Source organism: Lissotriton vulgaris, chromosome 2_1 (assembly GCF_964263255.1).
Source record: "Lissotriton vulgaris chromosome 2_1, aLisVul1.2, whole genome shotgun sequence".
NCBI lineage: Eukaryota > Metazoa > Chordata > Amphibia > Caudata > Salamandridae > Lissotriton > Lissotriton vulgaris.
Window position 1 is genome coordinate 1069994249 of NC_141687.1, and position 19570 is coordinate 1070013818.

The window sequence follows — 19570 nt, forward strand, 5'->3', positions numbered from 1 at the left end:
TTGTTTTGAGCACCGGAGCAGGCAGGAGCCTACCCTGCGCCCCGGTGCCGAAGAAGGAAGGAAGAGTCCTGCTGCCGGTGAGAGCCGAGGAAGCCGGTGAGTTGGGCTTCGCCTTGTTGGGGGGGGCGTGTGTGTGTGCGCGCACGCGTGCGGCGACGGGCTGTGCATGTGTGTGAGCGTGCGTGTGTGTGTGTGTGTGTCTGTGTCTTGGAGTCTGTGTGTATGCGTGTATGCGTGTGTGTGTGTGTGTGTGTGTGTGACTGTGGGGGGTTGCCTGTCTGGGTGCCTGCGTGTAAGTGTAAATGCGTGTGCATGCATGCGGCAGCGGTGAGAGGCGAGAGGCGGCCGCGAGCTGCTACCAAGGAACCGGAGGTACGGAGCTCACCCACTAACCGCGTACTGCAAGAGGCATCGCAGAAAATCCCTGGGGCTCTGAGGATCACGGTATCAGCAGTGGCAGCAGAGATAGTAGCGGGAGGCAGAGGGCAAGCACGAGATCATCACTGGTGCCGGAAGCCGAGACCGGAAGTCGCCGGTCAGACCTGGGTGTCCCTACAATCCTGCCTGCGCTGGTGAGCGGACTCGCGGCGTGAGGGCTGCGCACCCGGGGGCGCCCTGCCCCGCCGAGAGATTGCGGAGACAGGATCCCGGCTGATGGCGAAATAGCGGTGAGGATGGCCCTGGCTGGGGTAGCGGAGTGATCGCCTGGTGTGTGGGTTAGGGTGGTCGAACATTGCGGAGGATCACCCCCCCTGTTTTGAGTGTCGATGGCCGGATGTGCGAGCAGGCGCTGGGGCGCGTGTGCTGCGACTCCCGTCGACACAGCACCTTCCCGGACCGGACCTTCCCCTGAGGCAAGAACCCTGAGACGGGCGGCTCGAGCTGAGGCAGGCTTGGTCTAGGAGCTGCCCCGACGCCCTGAAGACTGCCACCGCCATTCATGCACACACCGGGACAGCCTCTGTTGCTTTGCAGCCTGGGCTGCGCCGGGAGTTGGAGGTGTGGCGCCGCCGCCCGGGGAGTTGCTGGCGTGATCCCTGAGGCAGGCAGGCATGCGTTAAAGACACATGATATTCTATTTATTTCGTGTTGAAAAGTGACCCTGTATTTAAAATGTGCTCTGTGCTGTTTGATTGCACGCAGTCGGACGGCTGTATTTAAAATGTGCTCTTTGCTGTTTGATTGCTTCGTGTCAAGTGAATGTGTGCCTTGTGCCCCATATTTCGTGTTCAGAACAAACACACTCTAGTCTGAGACGAGAAACAAAACGGTCTAACACGGGAAACGAAAGTGAAACAACGATCACACCAAGAAAGAAACATTGTCGGTTAAGGCAAGCTCACACAAAGAAAAAGAAACATTGTAAAAGAAACTGAAGGCTGAAGGCAGAAAGCTCGTGCACGCAGCTCAATCCAGCCAAGGATAAGCTCGTGACAGTTTCTTGTCCCTCATTCCCCCGTGTCAGCTAGCTATAAGTCTCCAGCCTGGACGCATCCTTCGGATGCTATTTCCAGGCGAGACCTAACCAGCCTGGACGCATCCTTCGGATGCTATTTCCAGGCGAGACCTAAAAAAGGCTACATTGGAGGACAAGCAGAGAAATAAGATTTAGTTTGAATGAACGTAGATCTGCATTCAATACTATGAAAAGAAATGCACCCATGGTGGAATACAGACTTGAACAAAAACACAGAGGTTGAACTACAACGGTGTATTATGGAAAGTATCAATAGTACAGTAAGGGTCTGTGATGTTGATAATAATAGAACAAGCATTTGCAATGCAATAGGTCTCGCATTTGCGAGAGTTTGAGCTATTGGCATTGTAAATGACAATGCCTTTTTTTATATTTTGGTTTCAAAAAAACATAAATATAAGGCATTGTCACTTACAATGCCTATAGCTTAAACTCCCCAAAATGCGAGACCTATTGCATTGCAAATGCTAATTTCTATTTGAAAGTAACTATGTAACTAGTCAAGAAGTGAAATGGTGTGATGGTCACAGCATGATGATTTAATCAGTGGAATGCCTCTATCGGGAATTGATAAGCTATTAGTGGATTGGTTGATTATGTGCGATACATACGGGTCAGTGCGGGACAACTAGTGAATAGTGTTTTGATGTCTTTAAATCAAAGTAATTTAGGACATGATTTTCTCTGTATGCATGAGATAAAATGCTCTAGCCGTAGAAAAACTCCCAAAAAATGATGACCACAAGACACGAGACAATGTGAAGCATTGTTGGTACCCCTACCTTCACCATTAGCATGCACTGGGCTGGAGAGTTGGCAGGCCAATGGTGCTACCAGCATGCCATCGGGCACGCCTTCCCTGGTGTCTGCGAACAATGTGCCAATTCACGGGCATTGCCAGCTCACCCGGGACCTGCTGGGCCCCAACACATCTTTCAACAGCGTCGGCATTGTTCGGGGAACAATGAGGTTCATGGCAGGTACGTCACGGCTTTGATAATTACATCCCCGGCCTCCTGGTTGGACGACGGAAGCTTTACTGGCCACCAGAGCTACAGCTTTACCAGGCAACAGAGTTCAGCTAAGACTGAGAGTTACAAGGCGCTCCCTCCTCTTTGCTGAACTGACAGGCGATGTTAGCAGTGGTCCGTGTAGGCAACTGTCGACAAGTTAAAAGCTGGCGGCACTGGACAGTCAGCCATACGTCAGATGCTACCAAACATATAAACCAAGAAGCTACCCTAAGTGTACCAAGCTGAGGCAGGGAGATAAGAACCAAAACAGAAAGTAGCTCAGTATCGGAGCTGGGAGGAGACCTAGGAGGGCGGGGGCTGCCCGCACATGCGCGCTATTCGTAACTCACTGTGAAGGGGGAGCCCCGGCGCCAAAGAGGAAGTGCGGGAGCTGAAGTCCCGGGTCCCAGGTCCCAGGAGGGGCCCGGGTGAAGAGCGGTCAATAGCACTGCGGGGCTCCCAAGCCTAAGGAGAGAGCCCTGCGTTGTGCTGGCAGAAGGATAGAGGAGCTGGAGTGCTCCGGAAAAACGCCGCAACTAGCTTCCACACCGGGTGAGTGGGGGATTGTCCATTTGCCTAGTGGTTGTGTCGATGAAGGCACAGAGTACAGATTTATTTCCTGAGCGGACCCGCCGTTGCAGGCCGCTCCAACGATGGGGCGAGATTTTTTTTTTAATAAGAAAAAGTGGTGAAAGTGAAACTAAACTGCAGACTGGCTTGAAGGGAGACAGGAGATGTGCACGGCGCGTGGCTGTACGTGAGCGTACACCAACTGAAATCGCCGAAAGCGCTGCGTGTGCCCATCTCCTGTCACTCTTTCGAGGCAAGTCCCTAACAATAGAGCTCGCTGGCGACAGCGCTTTGCGCTGCGTACGCCAGGCTCGACCAAAAAAGGAGAGAATACATGTGTAAATTTTGTAACTATCAATACTGGTTGAAAAAATACAGAAGAATGGGAACATCAGGTAAGGTAGTTCAGGATAAAAAGATGCCTTACAGGAACTGACCACTGAAGTAAGGGGGTCCCTAGTTAGTTAAAATGGTCTGTGAAGTCATAGATAGTAGATTATGGGACGGGCAGAAAAGCCAGTATGGAGTTAAAAAAAAAAGAGTACGCTCAATAGAACAATCTATTATGTCAGGCCATTGTGATAAAAAATTGATGAAAAGATAATATGAAGAACACTTAAATACCAGACTTCAAAATGGCACTTAAAGAGGACAACAGTATATATAAACTGTAATGTAAAGGGGAGTATGGGTCTCCGACATATGATCGGCATGGGACAATAATTAAATATGAAAATATGGAGTTGTGAACACTAGGATGAATAAGGAGAAATGTCTTGACGTCAAGCAAAATGCAAGTACCAAGCTTGACAACAGTAGCATGGCGTGCATCCGTATTGCTGTAATTGTATTAGGGGTGTTGGACCCGGGGTCACCGGTCCACCTAGGGTAGCCTGGCACAGAGTGATAAGACCTATCTCTAAGGCAATTGTGCTATGCTTGCGTCACTCACCAGAGTAACCCAGCGCCCATTCGCCAAAAATGACACCACATCTTGTTAGAAAAAATGAGAAATGCTTTATAAAAATTCCTTAACTTATTCCGTTAAGCATGTATCACTTAAAAACATCAAGCACTTCCACATTTGATTACCTGCATCATTTAGAACCCAACATTGCATTTAGTTCAAGAATCTTGTTCCCCAGAGGAAATGAATTCAGCAAAACCACTTAATACTCTAAATTTCAGGCAGTTACTTTTGCAGTTAAATAAAATTAAGCAGGAAATAAACACAATACATCTATTCAGGGAAGAAAGATTGTGCATTACTACAGCAAAGAAACCATATTGCATATCTGTCTTAGTAAAGTTGGTCTACGCGTTGATGTAGCAGGTGCCAGAATTGTATACTCCTGGTAAAACAAGAACGGGCATTAAATTCATTCAGTATCATGAATTTGATCTAGTAACCTGTAATGCCCTGGCTTCTGTTTAGCTTTAGTGTTGAGCCAGCAACAGTTTTTATGGATGGCAGATCCCTAGTTCCAGTAGGGTAGTTTTGTCAGTTTAGGCTCCCTCGCCTACATGACCTCTGTCACCAGGGTTCAAGAGAGTAGGCCATCCACTAGCCCCATGGAGATTTCTCTAATTTCGTGTCCCGCACCAGCCCCCAGATCCCTGCTTACTTGTGGGCTTGACGGTATTATTTTCAGATTCCGCCGTCACAGGCAGCTGGGGAAGATTATACCATCTCCAGCAGTCTCTTGATTAAGTGTCTCCTCCCTCGCAGGTAAGGCCGACTTACACGCTGGGCCTGCGCTGAGAAGGACGCTTCAGCTACAATGCGCAACTGAAATTGACTTGGTTCGGCCACCTACGATGGCAGCCACTTCTTTCCTCCGAACAGCCGCGCTCCACTGGGCCTGCGCGGGAGAGAGGAGTCTGCGATGTGGTGCCGCCCCCTCAGGGAAGCCGTCAAGCCCTCCTCTGGGCCTGCGTGTAGGAAGGGACGCCTCAATGCCGCTCCGCCCCTTAGTGAAGCGGACGGGCCATCCACTGGGCCTGCGCTAGGGACACGACGTCTCAATGCTGCACCGCCACTTCAGCAACATTCACCTCAGCGAGAGGCAGCGGTACAGGCGGCGAATCTACCGCCAGCTCCTCACCCTGGGAGGCAGTCGCAACACCCACATGGGCACCTCTAGCCCCAATGTCGCAGGTCAGGCGACCTCCACACCTCAGCGGTTCCCCAGCAAAATCGTCCCAAAAAGGAGGGTGACCTCTGCCCAGCGCTCCTCGACACAGGTGAGGGGGGGGCAGGCCAGCACAGGAGGGGGGGAATCGCTAGAGAAGAAGGGGGGAGGGGGGGTCAAGTTTTCACAGTCTCTTCTTTACCCCGGAGCTATCTAGCGTCCTCAGGGCAGCTCTCACTCCCACAGATCAAAGGGGCAATACTTTCCACTCAGCACGAGCCCCAACCTTTACTCAAAACCACTCAGTGAAGGGACAGTTCCTCCTTTTTGGTGGAGACACCGGGGCAGGGTTCAACAGGAAAATATCTAGGCAGGGCTAGGTCTACGGGTAGAGGGGCAATGACAGCGGCAAGGAAGCAACCCTCAAGAGAAGTCAACCCTCTCAGTGCCGCATCCCCCCCCAGACGCCACAGCCTGCACTCCAGCCAGCCCTACGATGCTCAAAATGGCTGCCCAGGTTCTGACCTTATATACCCTAGGCCCAGGTCACAAGAATGGGCCGGAAGGTTTTAGATCCCTCTAATACTAACCTATGGGCCAAGCTCGGAGGTAAAACTTTGACAGTTGGCAGGCCACCATTTTGTGAGGGTACCTGCCCTTTCTCTATTTTACAAGAGCACCAGCGCTGCATTACTAATAGGTAATAATGAGGCGCCCAGAGACCTAGGGTCAACACCAAAAAGAAAAAAAATGTAGTGGACACACAAGAAAAATGTAGAAGGCAAAAAAGGGATAAACAAAAAAATAATAATTAGAAGGGACCACCCAAAGGGCTGACAGGTCTAACAAGGGGTATCAGTAGTTTAAAAGAACACGGAGCACTATGCCATGCCTAATGCCATACTAGCCCACAGGGCTAGTATGATTATATAAATATATATGGGTAGTTGGCTTTTATATGAGAAAGAACATCTGTGCTGCATATAATGGAGTACAATGAAATAAATTACAAAAACTTGCTGTTAAGGCAAATAAACAGCCAAGCATATCGGACAGCAAACTGTCCGTGTGTACAATAAAGGAAATGGACATTAGATGGGGGATAATAAGACGCTATAAAAATGAAGGGGTAGAGGTCTTTAATAAAACATGAGCATTTGAAACAAACTTAAAATCCGTCATTTTGTGGATGGATTTTTTGTAGTTTTAAATTGAAATCTGGACTGCAAAGATCAGGAACACCTTTTACTCCTCCAGAATTAACGAGTGGCAAAATAAAGGGACTGTTAAAATCTATCTAAAAATATGGACTGGTGTCTGGGTTAAGTTTTCCTATCCATCGTTTTCACAATAACTCCCCAATGATGAGGAGATCCAGTGGCATAATCATGCATGATACTTTGATTCCTTATAATAGAAGGTACCATTTTCATTACTACAAAGAATTAGGATATGGAATCTCATCCTATTATTACAATTAATATAGAGTCCATCTTGGTTACAGAATTAGGATCCGAAACGTGTGGAGATATGTCTGAAAAAACAACAGTCTCAACAATTTCCTACGACAGATAAGAAAGGTATGTTACTTCAACTCCGAATGTAGAGATCTTAGGAGTGGGTTTGGAATGAATATAAATTGGATACCCGAAAAATTATAAACAGGTTTCGGGATCCAAATATTTTTGTACTTGGACCATATACAGGTATGTCCCTCGACATACACAAGGCAAGTAATAACCAAGATTATTAGGGATATTATCACTAAAAAGAGGAGTCACTCAAACTCATGCCTCAAAAGGCTTCTTCAAAGAAAAACAACTTGCACACATGCAGAGCATGTGTATCTACAGCTACACATGACTCACACAAGGTAAAAGGGGAATGGGCATTTAGTGCCAGGAACTTGTTGATCCATCTCGCTGAGGTTATGGTAACTAGAAAAACACTTTTAGTAGTCCATAGCCTCAATTGGCAACTGTGAAAGGGCTTAAACGGAGAGCCAATCGAAAAAGTCAAAACTAAATGAAAATCCCATTGAGGAATGGCAAATGGGAGTAGGCCGCAACTTTTGTTACAACAGAATGGGCGACTTGAACACAGTTGGTAGTCTGGAAGGCAGCAGAAAGTAGTCAAGGCTGCTAGGTAACCCTCAACAGTTCCCACAGGAGTGCTTATCTAGTGATAAAATGAATCTAAAGATGTCGGACAAATGGGCCTTCAAAACGGTTCACGTTGTGCTCCGCACACCAAGTGGCAACCTGTTCCACCTAGTAGAGTTCACAGACTTGGTGGAATGATGGTGGGCAGACAGAAAAACATTACCCCCCTCTGCAGGTAGTTGGAAAGAAGTTAGATGTCCCTGCTCAATCTACAGGCGGCATGAAGGTGGAGACTTGCAAGGTGGAAAGAAGATTGTATCCATCCAACTAAGTATCCATCCAACTAAGAACAAGTAAGGTATGAGTGGAAGACAGAGGGGTGAGATCGAGGGAGAGGTGCAGATGGTCTGGACACCACTCGTCTCACCCAACCGCAAGTGATGAGACAGATTAAGGTTGGATCTTGGCAGATGTTCCTCAGAATCTGATCAATCAATGGCATGGGAGGTAGCGCGTAGTGAAGAGGAGAATTCCACTTCAACTCAACTCCGTAACCGGTACCAGAGGGCACAGAACACTGGGCAATTTGTGTTGCTACAAGTGGCAAACAGGTCAACAAGAAGGGTACACCACTGAAAGAAGACGAACTGGAGCACTGTCCATAGAGAGGTCAGTATAGATCAAGTAGGTAACGCCGACTAAGGCTGTCTGCTCTGGTGTGCCTAGAGTCTGCCACATGATTAGCAACCAGCCAAACTTTGTGCTGGTGAGCCGAAGAACAGAGCTTCAGCACTTCCCCAACGGAGAAGCCAAGATCTCTCGGTTGTGTTGCCAGTTAAGATCTGGACAGGCTAACTGCAAATTAAAGGAATTCCTTCAGAGCCAACTAAATTGCCCTCAGTTCGAGCAGACCGAGTTCCTCCAAAAGCATCCTTAATCAACATGGCCACAGCCAGAGGGGACTGGAAGGACGGCCCTGCTATAAAGTGTTCCTCCACACACACACCAGATCAGCTCCACAGGAAGTGTCCAAGGGAGATCCCAATTGTGTCCGAAAGATCTCCCCTATGCTGGAATCACGGCCTTCAGAGGCACTGCTGGAGGGTCCCTCATGTGTCTGAGTGCACGCGTGATCAGTAGGATGCAAGCAGCCAGCAGACCTAGCAAGCATACGGCCACCAGAAGGAGTAGTTTCTGTCCTGTAACTCCAGTTCTGTAGTTTTGTAATAGGGGTATCTCTGTTATAGTCATAATCTAGTGAATAGTCCCGCACATGTGCGTGGACCCCGGAGCAATAAAAAATACCACAGTAGTGGTGTTATGTCTTTTTCTCTACCGACAACTTAAAGAGATTTTTGATTGCTCCGGGGTCCACGCACCTGGGCGGGACTATTCACTAGATTATGACTATACACAGAGATCCCCTACTACAGAACTGGAATTCTAGTAACCTACCAAAACATCAGAATCATATCACCAATATGAGTAGAGATAAAGACTGAGAGTGATATTGTGTCCAGTACTGCCCTGATGAATTACAGAGGCGATGAACTGGCTGAGTGTGAGATTTGGGCATGTGGATGGAAATGCCCAGGTTGAACAGCATTGACAAGGTCAACTGCAAGTCGCAGGACCCCAATTCTGGAGATTCTGCTATCAGCACCCAGTCATACAGGCATTAAAATACTGTGATTCTCAACCTTCTGAGATGAGCTGCGACCATCACCTTTGTACAGGCTTGAGGTGCCAATGTCAAACCAAACGGAAGGAGTGTAAAATTATATAGTGAGTGGTACCTACTCAAAAAAAAAAAATCACAGGAACTTCCTGTGCGACAGTAGGATCAGTATATCTAAACACGTCTTACAAAACCAAAAACACCATCCTGCTTCCAGCAAACAAGCACCTCAGCCAGGAACAGATACTTGAATTTCTCATTAGGTCCAGGGTTCATTGGCTGCACATAGCTGACCTTCCTGGGATCCAGGAAGTACAGAGAGTAGCATCACTGATCAATTTCCTGCTTTTGAAACGGCTCCACTGCTCCTTTCAGCAGTAGGCTCTATACCTCTTGTTGCAAGATGCAAAAGTGTTTTTCCTCTAACTGGGGCAAGGAGGGTGGCTATGGGGAGGGGTTTGTTGAAAGGGTATGGCATACCACCTTTCCACAATTTATATAATCCACTGGTCTGAAGAAATGACCTTCCAAGACATTGAAATGAAGGGCAACTACAGTGCACAGAAGCCCAATGAATGGACAAGTTCGAACTAGAGCTGCTTCCTAGGAGGCAGGGGAGGAAGAAGAGTAGGTGGGACATGGAATCAAACATGCTCTCCCTTTCCAGCAGCCTTGGCACTTAGAGTTTTGAGGTTATTGCAGTCGTAGTTGTGAAGCTTTATGGAGCTGTAAATGAAAACCTCACAAATGCTCAACATTTGTGAAGCTGCCGAGCTTGCTGCAAGCTCAGATTTGCTGAATCCGCTCTCCTGCCAAACAGCATGCTCCTTTAAATGGTAAAGCAATTAGGGAGGACTGGGCGTCTGCCTATAATCCTTAAGTGCCCAGCCAAGCAGGATGTCAACAGTATACAAAAGCCATTGGATTAATTGCTATTTTACTGCTTGACCATCTTTGATAATCTTCTTGAAGTGCAGCTGCAAATGCTGCGACAGGTTTCATATCACCATGTTGGACATGACCCATAAGAATGCAAGAGAAATGCCTCCACAGCTAGACTGCTAACCAAGAATAGCTTCTTACCAAAAGCATCCAAAGGGCTGGAGAAAGCACTCCACGAATGTCTGGTAGAGCATCGCTAGACTTTTTGATGAATCGTTCGAAGTGAGAAAAAGTGGGTTGCCAAGTGAAGATCGAGATTGTATGACTAAATGGCGTTGACTGCCCAAGTGAAGGTGGGTTTTTCCCTAACCGCTAAAATAGAGTGAAAAAAGGCATTGTTGAAAGGCATTATCAGCAGGTTCACCTTTGTCTCGACTGAGGTCAAGGGAGGCTTAAACACCTACCCTGCTTTTCAGATGACTGTAATATGAGACGACCTCGGATGGTGGGTGGATAGTGGTAGTGTCTAAATACAGTTCAGTTGAGGCATCAATATCACTATCCTATGCCAACGCCTACAATCAGGGTCCATGGCTGAGACAAATTGAACCTCAGTATCTTCCTCTTAGGAGTTCGAATAAATTTTGAAAAAGATGTGAATTCTGCCCTAGTATGAAAACGGTCTATACTGTTGCTATTCCATCACCCTTTTGAGCCCACCTGCGGAATTAATGCAAGACGTGAAGACCTAAAGGTCCAGGAGTCAGTGAAGGAGCTTGTGGTGTCTGACTGACATTAGGGTCAGTGCCAGAGGCAACAGAGTCAGCGCAAAGGTTCTTGAGCACTGGAGGTGATGGAGTCTACGTCTGTTTGGGTTTCAGGCGAGGAACAAACCTTGTTGCTAAAAAGTGATTCGGCAATGTGGCTGAAAAAGGCATTAATGCTCCAGATAAAAGGCAAAATGGGTGGGGGTGAGGGGATGGGGAAGAATGGCATGGAGGTCAAGCCCTCTGGCAAAAGGTACAAGGCACCTTTATAGATCCCTTAGGGATCACAGGCTCTCCAGGGTGGGCTACAGCCTGTCTGAAGAAGTCTAACATGTAGTTGAAGAAAAATGCAAGATCCATCCCCATAATGCAGAACTCCAGAATGGCAGTTTGAGCCTGCAATACAGGAACTAAATCTTTCAGGATTGAGGACCACTGAGTGAGCGCCTGGTCAGTAGGGCTGCAGGCACCGTTCCAGCTGGAACTAGAAACGCCACCAATTCTGGCACTGAAGACGAAACCTTCAGGTTTGGGTATCGTCTTGGGGACTTACCTTTGAATGTTCCCCTTGTCATTTCGATCCCTGGCCATAAAGAGATTAACCTCATACTCTTTCAAGGCTTTACAATACATGCTCTAGCAAAAGTTGCACATCTTCGGTTTAGAGCCAAGAAACCAGAAGCACTCGTCATGGGGATCTGTGAAGAGTCCATCACATTTATTACAGGGCTTAAAGCTAGATCGTTTGGGTGTGTGGGGAAAAGGGCGGGGGTAGGAAAAAAGCGAAGAAAAAAGAGAAAAATAGAGAAAGAAAAGAGAAGAGAAAGAAAGCTAGAGGAAGAAAGAAGAGAAAAAACTGCACAGAAAAACTTAAATTTGAAGGATAAAACTCTACAGAACAAGCTCCAGATCTGCCTTGTGTGTGCGGAGAAAAAACTGAATTCATGTCAAACAGCCTGACTGGGTGGGGGCTTTATGGCTCCACTGATGTCACAGTGACATCGGTTCCTGTGTTAATGTGGAAAAGGCTCGCCTGCTAGCATGCAAAAGCTATGAAAGTTTCCTGATCCAGTTTGAGCCTGTGGATATTCAAAAAGTGAGCTATCTACATGTAGATGTGTCCACCAGAAACATGCATCTGTTCCACTCTGGAAAATGTAACACCCAGACTCCAAAGAGTTGAGGTTTGGAGGAGTCTATTCTTGTTGAATGAAACTAGGACAAGACAGATTATCCGTAAAATGTATACGAAGGTACAATATTAAGGCAATGCCACCTCATTAGGATTAGGGCAGCTTCTGCAAAGTTGATCTGGCAGTAAGAACACAAATCATGTAAATCAAACCAAAGTTAGGAAGGAAGCGGCATTCAGTGAATGAGTAGGCTACTATAGGAATACAAAGGGTTACAGTTTTGCTGAGAATAGAGAAGCATTAATCAAGCACAATGACAGAGCACAAAGGCTACTCACAATTCATCCATCCTTACATACTTACTTGAGGAATATGCTGGAATGGTTGAGCAGGTTCTCAAGAGCAGACAGGCGATCGGGCCACTTTCTCCGCTCTTCCACCTTAAGGAAAAGGCTTTTGCAGAGCTTCTTAAGCTCGGACAGCTTCTCCTTTAACTCCTGAGAACCAGAAATCAGCTAGTTAGCAAAGAGTCATGCAGACAACCAAAATCGACATACACTGAAAAAGTAGACTATGGTTTTAGTCGATGACGGTGGGCTGTACACATAATTTGTATCATATTGGTAGATAGCAGAAAAATTAGGGCTGAGACTGTAAGAAAAAAGTCAATTCGGGAGTGCTTGAGTCTAATGCTACTACTGAGCCACTTTCTGTGGCTGAAACATGACCCCCAACAGAACCCATCAAAATGAAGAACTTGCTATTTATCGGATGGCGGGCAAGGGTGGGGAGACCCATCAGAACAAGGAACAGAGATTTTCCAAGAGTCCGTGCTTAAGAGGTGGGCAGGCTTGCGGCAAGTAGGAAACAAAGGAAACTTTGAACAGGAAGGAGACTAAGCAAGATAATGAAGTCAAACAGCCAACAAGAGTTTACTACCTCATTGCAAATATGCACAAGGGCCAAAATGAAGAAAAAAATTAATACAATCTGTAGGATTTTCCCCCCAGTACCTTGGTGGTTGCCCCATAGCCTTCCTCTTCTAACCAGTTGGAGGCCTCACTCAGTTTTTTGGATATTTCTTCTCGCTGCTCTGCTGTGGAGACAAACTTGAATTCTTTCTGCTGAAGCTTGTCCTGAAAGAGATAACATGGATGAAACATGCCAACAGGAAAAAAAAGGGGAGGCTTACGACAAATGATGGTTCATCAATCCACTCACGTAATTTACACCACTGCAATCCCTAACCACATACCTGTGTCTCAAAGATGAAGGCCTCCAGGCTGTTGCCCGCCTTTTCAAGCTCTTCTTTTTCCATGTCTCGGTTTGTCAGGTCTTGGAGCCTAAAACAAAATATAAAGAATATGCGGACATCAGCTGAAGAGGTATCAAGACTTCAAGTTTTAAAGTAAGATGGCAAATTTTGCCCTGTTCAGATAGAAAGAAAGGGATTGGTGGCTCTCTCATGACAACCTACTTCTTGATGGATGCCTTAAGCTCGTCCTCGTGCTGGTCAGGAATGTCGTTCACGCTCAAATCCACACGGATATCTTCTACCAGCTTCTGCTTTCTTTGGGCTTTTTTCACCTCCTCCTCTTCTGCCTTTGCTTCTCCTTCTGGTTTCTTGCCTGTATCTTCTTCCTTCCCAGAGTCGGCTTTCTCTGCATTCTGAACAGAAAGAGTGATCTGTTGAGCATTGCAGCAGTGCTCAGTTCAAGTGACAATATCATAAGCCCTTGGCAGAGGTCTGACCAATTTAGCACAAAAAAATAGATAAAGAAAGGACTTTTAATCAATCAATCATGAGATTTGTAAAGCGCACTACTTACCCGTGAGGGTCTCAAGGCGCCGGGGGGGCGAAGAGGGGTTCTGCTAGAAGAGCCAGGTCTTGAGTAGTCTCCTGAAGGTAACTAGGTCTTGGGTCTGCCATAGGAGGACGGGGAGGGTGTTTCAGGTCTTGGGGGCAAGGTAGGAGAAGGATTTGTCACCAGCGGTTGATCTTCCGATGTGGAGGACGGTAGCGAGGTCGGCGGAGCTGGCGGTTAGGGGTATAGAAGGCGAGTAGTCTGTTGAGGTAGGCTGTTCCAGTGTTGTGGAGTGCCTTGTGTGCGTGGGTGAGGAGTTTGAAGGTGATCCTCTTGTTGACGGGCAGCCAGTGCAGGTCTCAGGTGGGGTGTGATGTGGCTGTGTCGAGGGATGTCGAGGATCAGGCGGGCAGAGACGTTCTGTATGCGTTGCAGTCGTTTCAGCAGTTTGGACATGGCTCCCGCGAAGAGGGCGTTTCGTAGTCCAGCCTGCTGCTGACGAGGGCCTGGGTGACCTTCTTGTATCGGTTGGGATCCTCCTGTAGATTTTCTGGAGCATGCGGAGAGTGTTGAAGCAGGTGGATGAGACAGCATTGACTTGCTTGGTCATGGAGAGTGCAGAGTCGAGGATGACCCCCAGGTTGCGTGCGTGGTTGGTGGGTGTTGGTGCTGCTCCCAGGGCGGTCAGCTACCAGGTGTCATCCCAGGCTGAGAGGGTGGAGCAGAGGATGAGGACCTTTTAGTGGTGTACAGCGATGGGTCACTAGCATGGGGTCCTAACTCAATTAAAAGGCCAAGGAACATTTACTGTTGCATACTGGTTTATTGTTCCACAACAGCAGGGTGGGGTGCATTGGTGGATATGTAAAAGTTACTTACCTTAAGGTAATGCTATTTTGGTGGATACTGTGGCCCTCCACATATTCCTCATCTTAAAGGATAAAATAATAAGGATAATTACGCACTTATATAGCGCACGACTACCCGGAGGCATCTGATCGCTTGTACGAATACCACCGAGGAACCCTTCCTGGCCTTTCCCTGTGAGGAGCCCACTCCTGGGCACCCCCAAGATGAAGTCAGGCATCCTCAGCGTTGTTGGGGCCGTTGCAGAGATTAAGCAAGCTACTGCCCAGAGGTGCAGAGTGGGGCTCATGATCAGAATAGGCACCGAGGCGAGAATTATCAGGTCCGAGGAAATTGAGCCCGAGACACGCAGAGGCGGGAATTGAACCCTGGTCCCGGCCAGACTACTGCATCAGGGTCCGCCGTTTAAACCATTGAGCCACACTTCTCTACTGGATCTTATGAGTATCCAGCAGAGCCTGACTGGATATGGAATCTTTTTTCCTCAGCAATAGCTCTCTAGTACCAGGTGGCATTTGACCTGCCTTAGATGTAACAATACTGGGACATTCAAGGTGAAGACAGGCAAGCTGGTGCCAACTTATGCTACTCTTCCCACATCCCACGGAAACATGTTGAGGACCCAGGACATTATAAATGACATTGACAATAACAGGGTACAACACATTGAATACCTTGGGATCTTAATAATGGCACAGGTGGAATAAGGGCAGTGTAGAATCTTCAGAAATAATTTGTATCCATCAGAAATAGGTACTCAAGTTAACAACTTTCTTCTGGTGTAGAATTGTCCAGCAGATTCATCTTACCAAGGAGTGCCAAAACAAAACCCTCTGGCAGGTATTGTGGAGTACTGCTGAATAACAGTCATGCAACACCGTCTATGCAATGTACAGATCACTGCAAGTCTGAGCTGCAAGGCAAAAGTGCGTAAGGATGACCATGTGGGAACGAAATGCAAGCACAAGGAGCGTCTTCATCAAAGAGTAACAGATCTTTAGGCAAAGGTTGATCCAAAATGAGATTGTGAGTTTGGTTACCACTTTGTCCTTTCCAGCTCCAGTGAATCACACAAAGTTTATTTTCCACTAAGTCCCGTCAAGTGTGGTTGATGTATTAGGAGACAGCGCATCTGGAATCCTGTCTATGCATTTGATCTTCCACGTTTGTGGGGTGAGAAGGACAGAGTAAAAAAAAGTGAGGTGAATCAGCCCACATGAAAAGTAGATAGTACCTTAGGGAGGTGAGAGCACAATTTATCCAGGTAGAACATAATAAAAGTTAGCCATACCGAAAGGGCAAGCAATTCCCGACCATACAGCTCGAAATTATTGCCACCAAGAAAACAGGTTTTTTGGGCAATATATGAACTGGACAAATGTGCATTGGCATTACAGAAACCATGAGAAATCTCACCGAGGGGCAATGAATAGAGTGAGAGGAAACATATCACAAAGACAAAGTGCCAAAAGTAGAGTCCTACAAAAAGAAGGCTGGTCAGGAAGGCACACAAAGTACAATTGGGCCAGCCTTTAACTGTAGCGGCTACCGAGTCCTGTTGGTTAAGAGTATAAAATTTAAAACATCAGAAAGGTGAGACTAGAAAGGATATAAACCTTCGCACCAGCACCAATTACAAAAATTGTTACAGTAGGCAACATTAATGGAATGCATGGTGGGTTTTCAGGCAGCCAAGACATCTGCCACTTCTGAAGATAACCCTAAGGTGCCTACTTGGCTCCATTCAATCTCCACAACTGCAGCTACAAGTAAGAACCGGGGTGAAGTTCTTGACTACCTACTTGAGAAATCGTTTAGTTTCAAAAACTTATTTCGGTCACTAGGACCATCAAAAGTGAGCAAAGTGATAAAACCGCATACATTATAAATCAATAAATGCATGATTAAAAAACACTCCACAGATAAAACAGATGCTCATTTTAGATCCTGTACAGAAAGTTTGCCTAGCAGTTTGAAGGGGGGAAAGGAGGCAAATTATATTAACCAGCGGCGATGGAATAGATCAGTTGATGTGTTACAATCGGCAAGTATCTAGGGAAATAGCAGCCATATTTATATAAATCACTTAAAAGAAAATTTAGACTATTTACAATAAAATCCAGTTCATCAAAGGTAAATCTGTATACAAAATATTATAACTAAACCAATATCTTAAGCAGCAATCTAGAAGTCAAATATACAAATGTTCTGCTGATACACATTTTATGGCTTTATTCCCTTTTGGATAAAAGCCCATCTCCTTCGCCAAATTGTGTTTAAATATCGTGAAACGGCGAACACAATGGGTTTAGATGAGTCTTATTTTAAGACCGGAAAGCCTCCCTAAAATGGTCGAAGCCCAAATTGCGGCAGAGCTGGACAAGCCAATACCGTCTCGCTTGTTGGTAATCAGGGCAAAAGAATAAAATATGCATTTCTGTTTCATCATGTGTAATGCATACAGGACAACCCTCCTCTTTCTGCCCAGCCCATTTGTTGGTGACCGCACGTACTGGCAAAGTGCTATATCTAAACTGTAGATACAATTTTTTTGCCACTTGAGGCAGGATATCGTCCAAAAAGGTTTCCAGGTCGTAGTGGTCCTTTACTATAAGAAACGGTCGTTAGGGAACCCAGTTTAGGATTTGTCTGCATGGCTTCGAGCTTTAGGGTGCGATAGGACTTGGGAAGTAAAGCTCGGGGTACTAAAATACTAGTAGTGCCTGGAGTGCTCCACAAAGAAGGTTGGCCAAGCTTTTCACACTCATGTTTCACGTGAGCAAACCAGGGGACCCTTTTCAACAAACCCGGATAGGATAAAAGCTCTTTGGTCTCTACCCGATATGCTACTAGTTCGGGAGTGGCCCAAAGTCTTCGCCAGAAGGTTAGTGGTTTTAGGGCAATCTCATCTTCAATTGGCTAAATACCCAGATCTAGTCGTAGGAGAATTAACGGAGTACCCATTGGAAGACCAGTTATTGGTCTTAAAAATCTGTTCTCAACTACAGCTAAGGTAGAAGACGAACAGTTCCCCCATAGTTCTGCCCCATAAAGAGTGGCTAAACGCGCTTGAGCCCTGTACATTTCTAGCGCAGGACCAATGGGTTTAAAGGGTGATTCCCTAGCTAATTTGTCTATACTCCCGGCAATTAGGGATAGCTTGAGCTTGGCCTTGGCTATTTAGGGTGCCCACTGCGTATCTTCTGAGAGGGTTACGCCAAGGTATTCGAAGACAGACACCCTTTCCAGACATGAACCATTCAGTTGTGGATTGGGACGCGTTGACTTAGGAGGGATGACTATCATAAATTTTGTTTTTGTAGTATTAATCGTCAAACCCCTTGTGCTGCAAAATGAGGCAAAGCTATCCAGCAGCCTCTGGATGCTCATAGATGTTTTTGACAAGAGGAGGGCATCGTCAGAAAACATCAATGCTGCCTCCTTGGTGTTTGCTAACTTTGGGGCATCGTTATTTGGTAGCTCAGCCAGAAGTGGAATTAATGCGTTGACAAAGAGGTAAAACAGGGTCGGTGCGAGCACGCAGATCCCTCTTACACCTCTGCCAACTGGGAACCTGCTAGTTAAACCTCCTCCCCTTCCACATCTAACTTTGGCATAGGTGTTATCATGCAACCTGATTAGGCTATCCAGTAGATATGGAGGGATCCCCATATCTCTTAGAACCCCCCCCATAGTTTGGGTCTAGGAACAAGATCAAAAGCAGTTTTCAGGTCCACAAATACCAAGTAGAGGCTGCCACCCTCCATTGATACTGTCTTCCACGTGATTAGTTGAAATCTAAACAATCTCGGTCGAGTGAGAAATCAGATTAACCTTGTGCTGAAAACTGTAAATCACAAAAACCTAGTGACCCAGAGGGAAAATGTTATGATTATAGAAAAGGAATATTGTATTTTCTTTGTAAGAGCCTGTTCTTAGCATGTTGCGCTGAAGATTCACATGCTCACCATACTCCTGCTAGCTAGTGTTGGGTTCAGACGTCTGAAGTAGTCTTTCGAGTCATGAATTAGGATGGGACTCCTCCTTTTGATGTACATGGAGCATGGGCACAGACTCCAGGTTAGACTGTTTTCAGTGCAGTGGAAAATGCTGAAAGTGAAAGAACAAGAACAAAAAAAAACATGCTCCCAGGAGGAGAGTGGGTGGGTGGGTATCTACAGCACTAAGTACTCGAACAGAGGAGGACAAGGTAAGTAGCATTTTCCATTCGTAGCACGTGTACCTGTAGATCTGCATGCTTAACAGACTGTATAGCAGCATAGCAGTACCCTCCAGAAAACAGTGGCTAGCATGTCGGTGAAGCAGAGGCCTTTAATAACGTGTTAACGCTGTCAGTCCCACTACAGCCTGTTGACAAGATAAGATTTCCTAACAATAATGCTTAGTTAAGGTGTATGGTGTTGATCAGATGGTCGCTAGTGTGATCTTTCCTATGAAGGCCATAGTGCGCCCTTTTTGCAGATGGAATGTGCCCTGTATAGAAGGGCCTTTAGAACCCTTTTTGCCTAGTGATAACAGGTCTAAGTGCATTGAACTATCAACCTGGCTTAGGAGATCCGATGACCTCTCGGACACTTTGCAAAGGAGACAAAGAGCTGATCTAATTTACAGAACGTATTGGTTCTGACAATGTAGTACATGAAGTTCCTTTTAGCACTTGAAGTGTGCAGTGGTCTTTCCACAATGGAATTTGGTTACGGAGATCTACGGTGCAGTTAAGGTGGAAGGGTGATACCACCTCAAGGAGTTTAGAATTAGTCCTAAGAACAGCCCACTCTACATTGAACTGGATGAATGGAGGGTGAACACTTGCAGTTTGCTAATGAGCCTAAGGGAAGTAATGGCATGAGGAATGCCACCTTCCAGGAGAGGAACTGAAGTGGCTCAAATGCAGAGGCTCAAAAGATGCATAAAGGAGTCTGGCAAGGACTACACTTAGATTCAAAGATTGCTTAATTTGCAAAAATGTAAATGCCAGGACGCTTCCAGTGAGGCCCCCGCAGCTTGCCCCACCCATTACCACTGCTAGCGCTGCCAAGGACAGTACCAACATACTAATAACCATTTTAGTTCTACAAGTATAACAATTTCATTTCAAGGCGGGAGGCTACCATTATATCTTT

General features: G+C 46.4%; 1 protein-coding gene across 2 annotated transcripts in view; it reads right to left on the reverse strand.

Annotated features, from left to right (window-relative positions):
- HYOU1 (hypoxia up-regulated 1) overlaps positions 1-19570 on the reverse strand; it is a 212659-nt gene that overhangs the window by 67830 nt on the left and 125259 nt on the right. For both annotated transcript variants that reach the window (XR_015308457.1, XM_086956751.1), the window contains exons 18-21: positions 13232-13422; positions 13010-13097; positions 12768-12890; positions 12118-12251 (exon numbers count right to left, since the gene is read on the reverse strand). Coding sequence is in view for 1 of the 2 variants with exons in the window: in XM_086956751.1 (XP_086812877.1) it covers positions 12118-12251; positions 12768-12890; positions 13010-13097; positions 13232-13422 (536 nt within the window). In the remaining variant the exon portion in view is untranslated. The remainder of the gene's footprint in view (positions 1-12117; positions 12252-12767; positions 12891-13009; positions 13098-13231; positions 13423-19570) is intronic.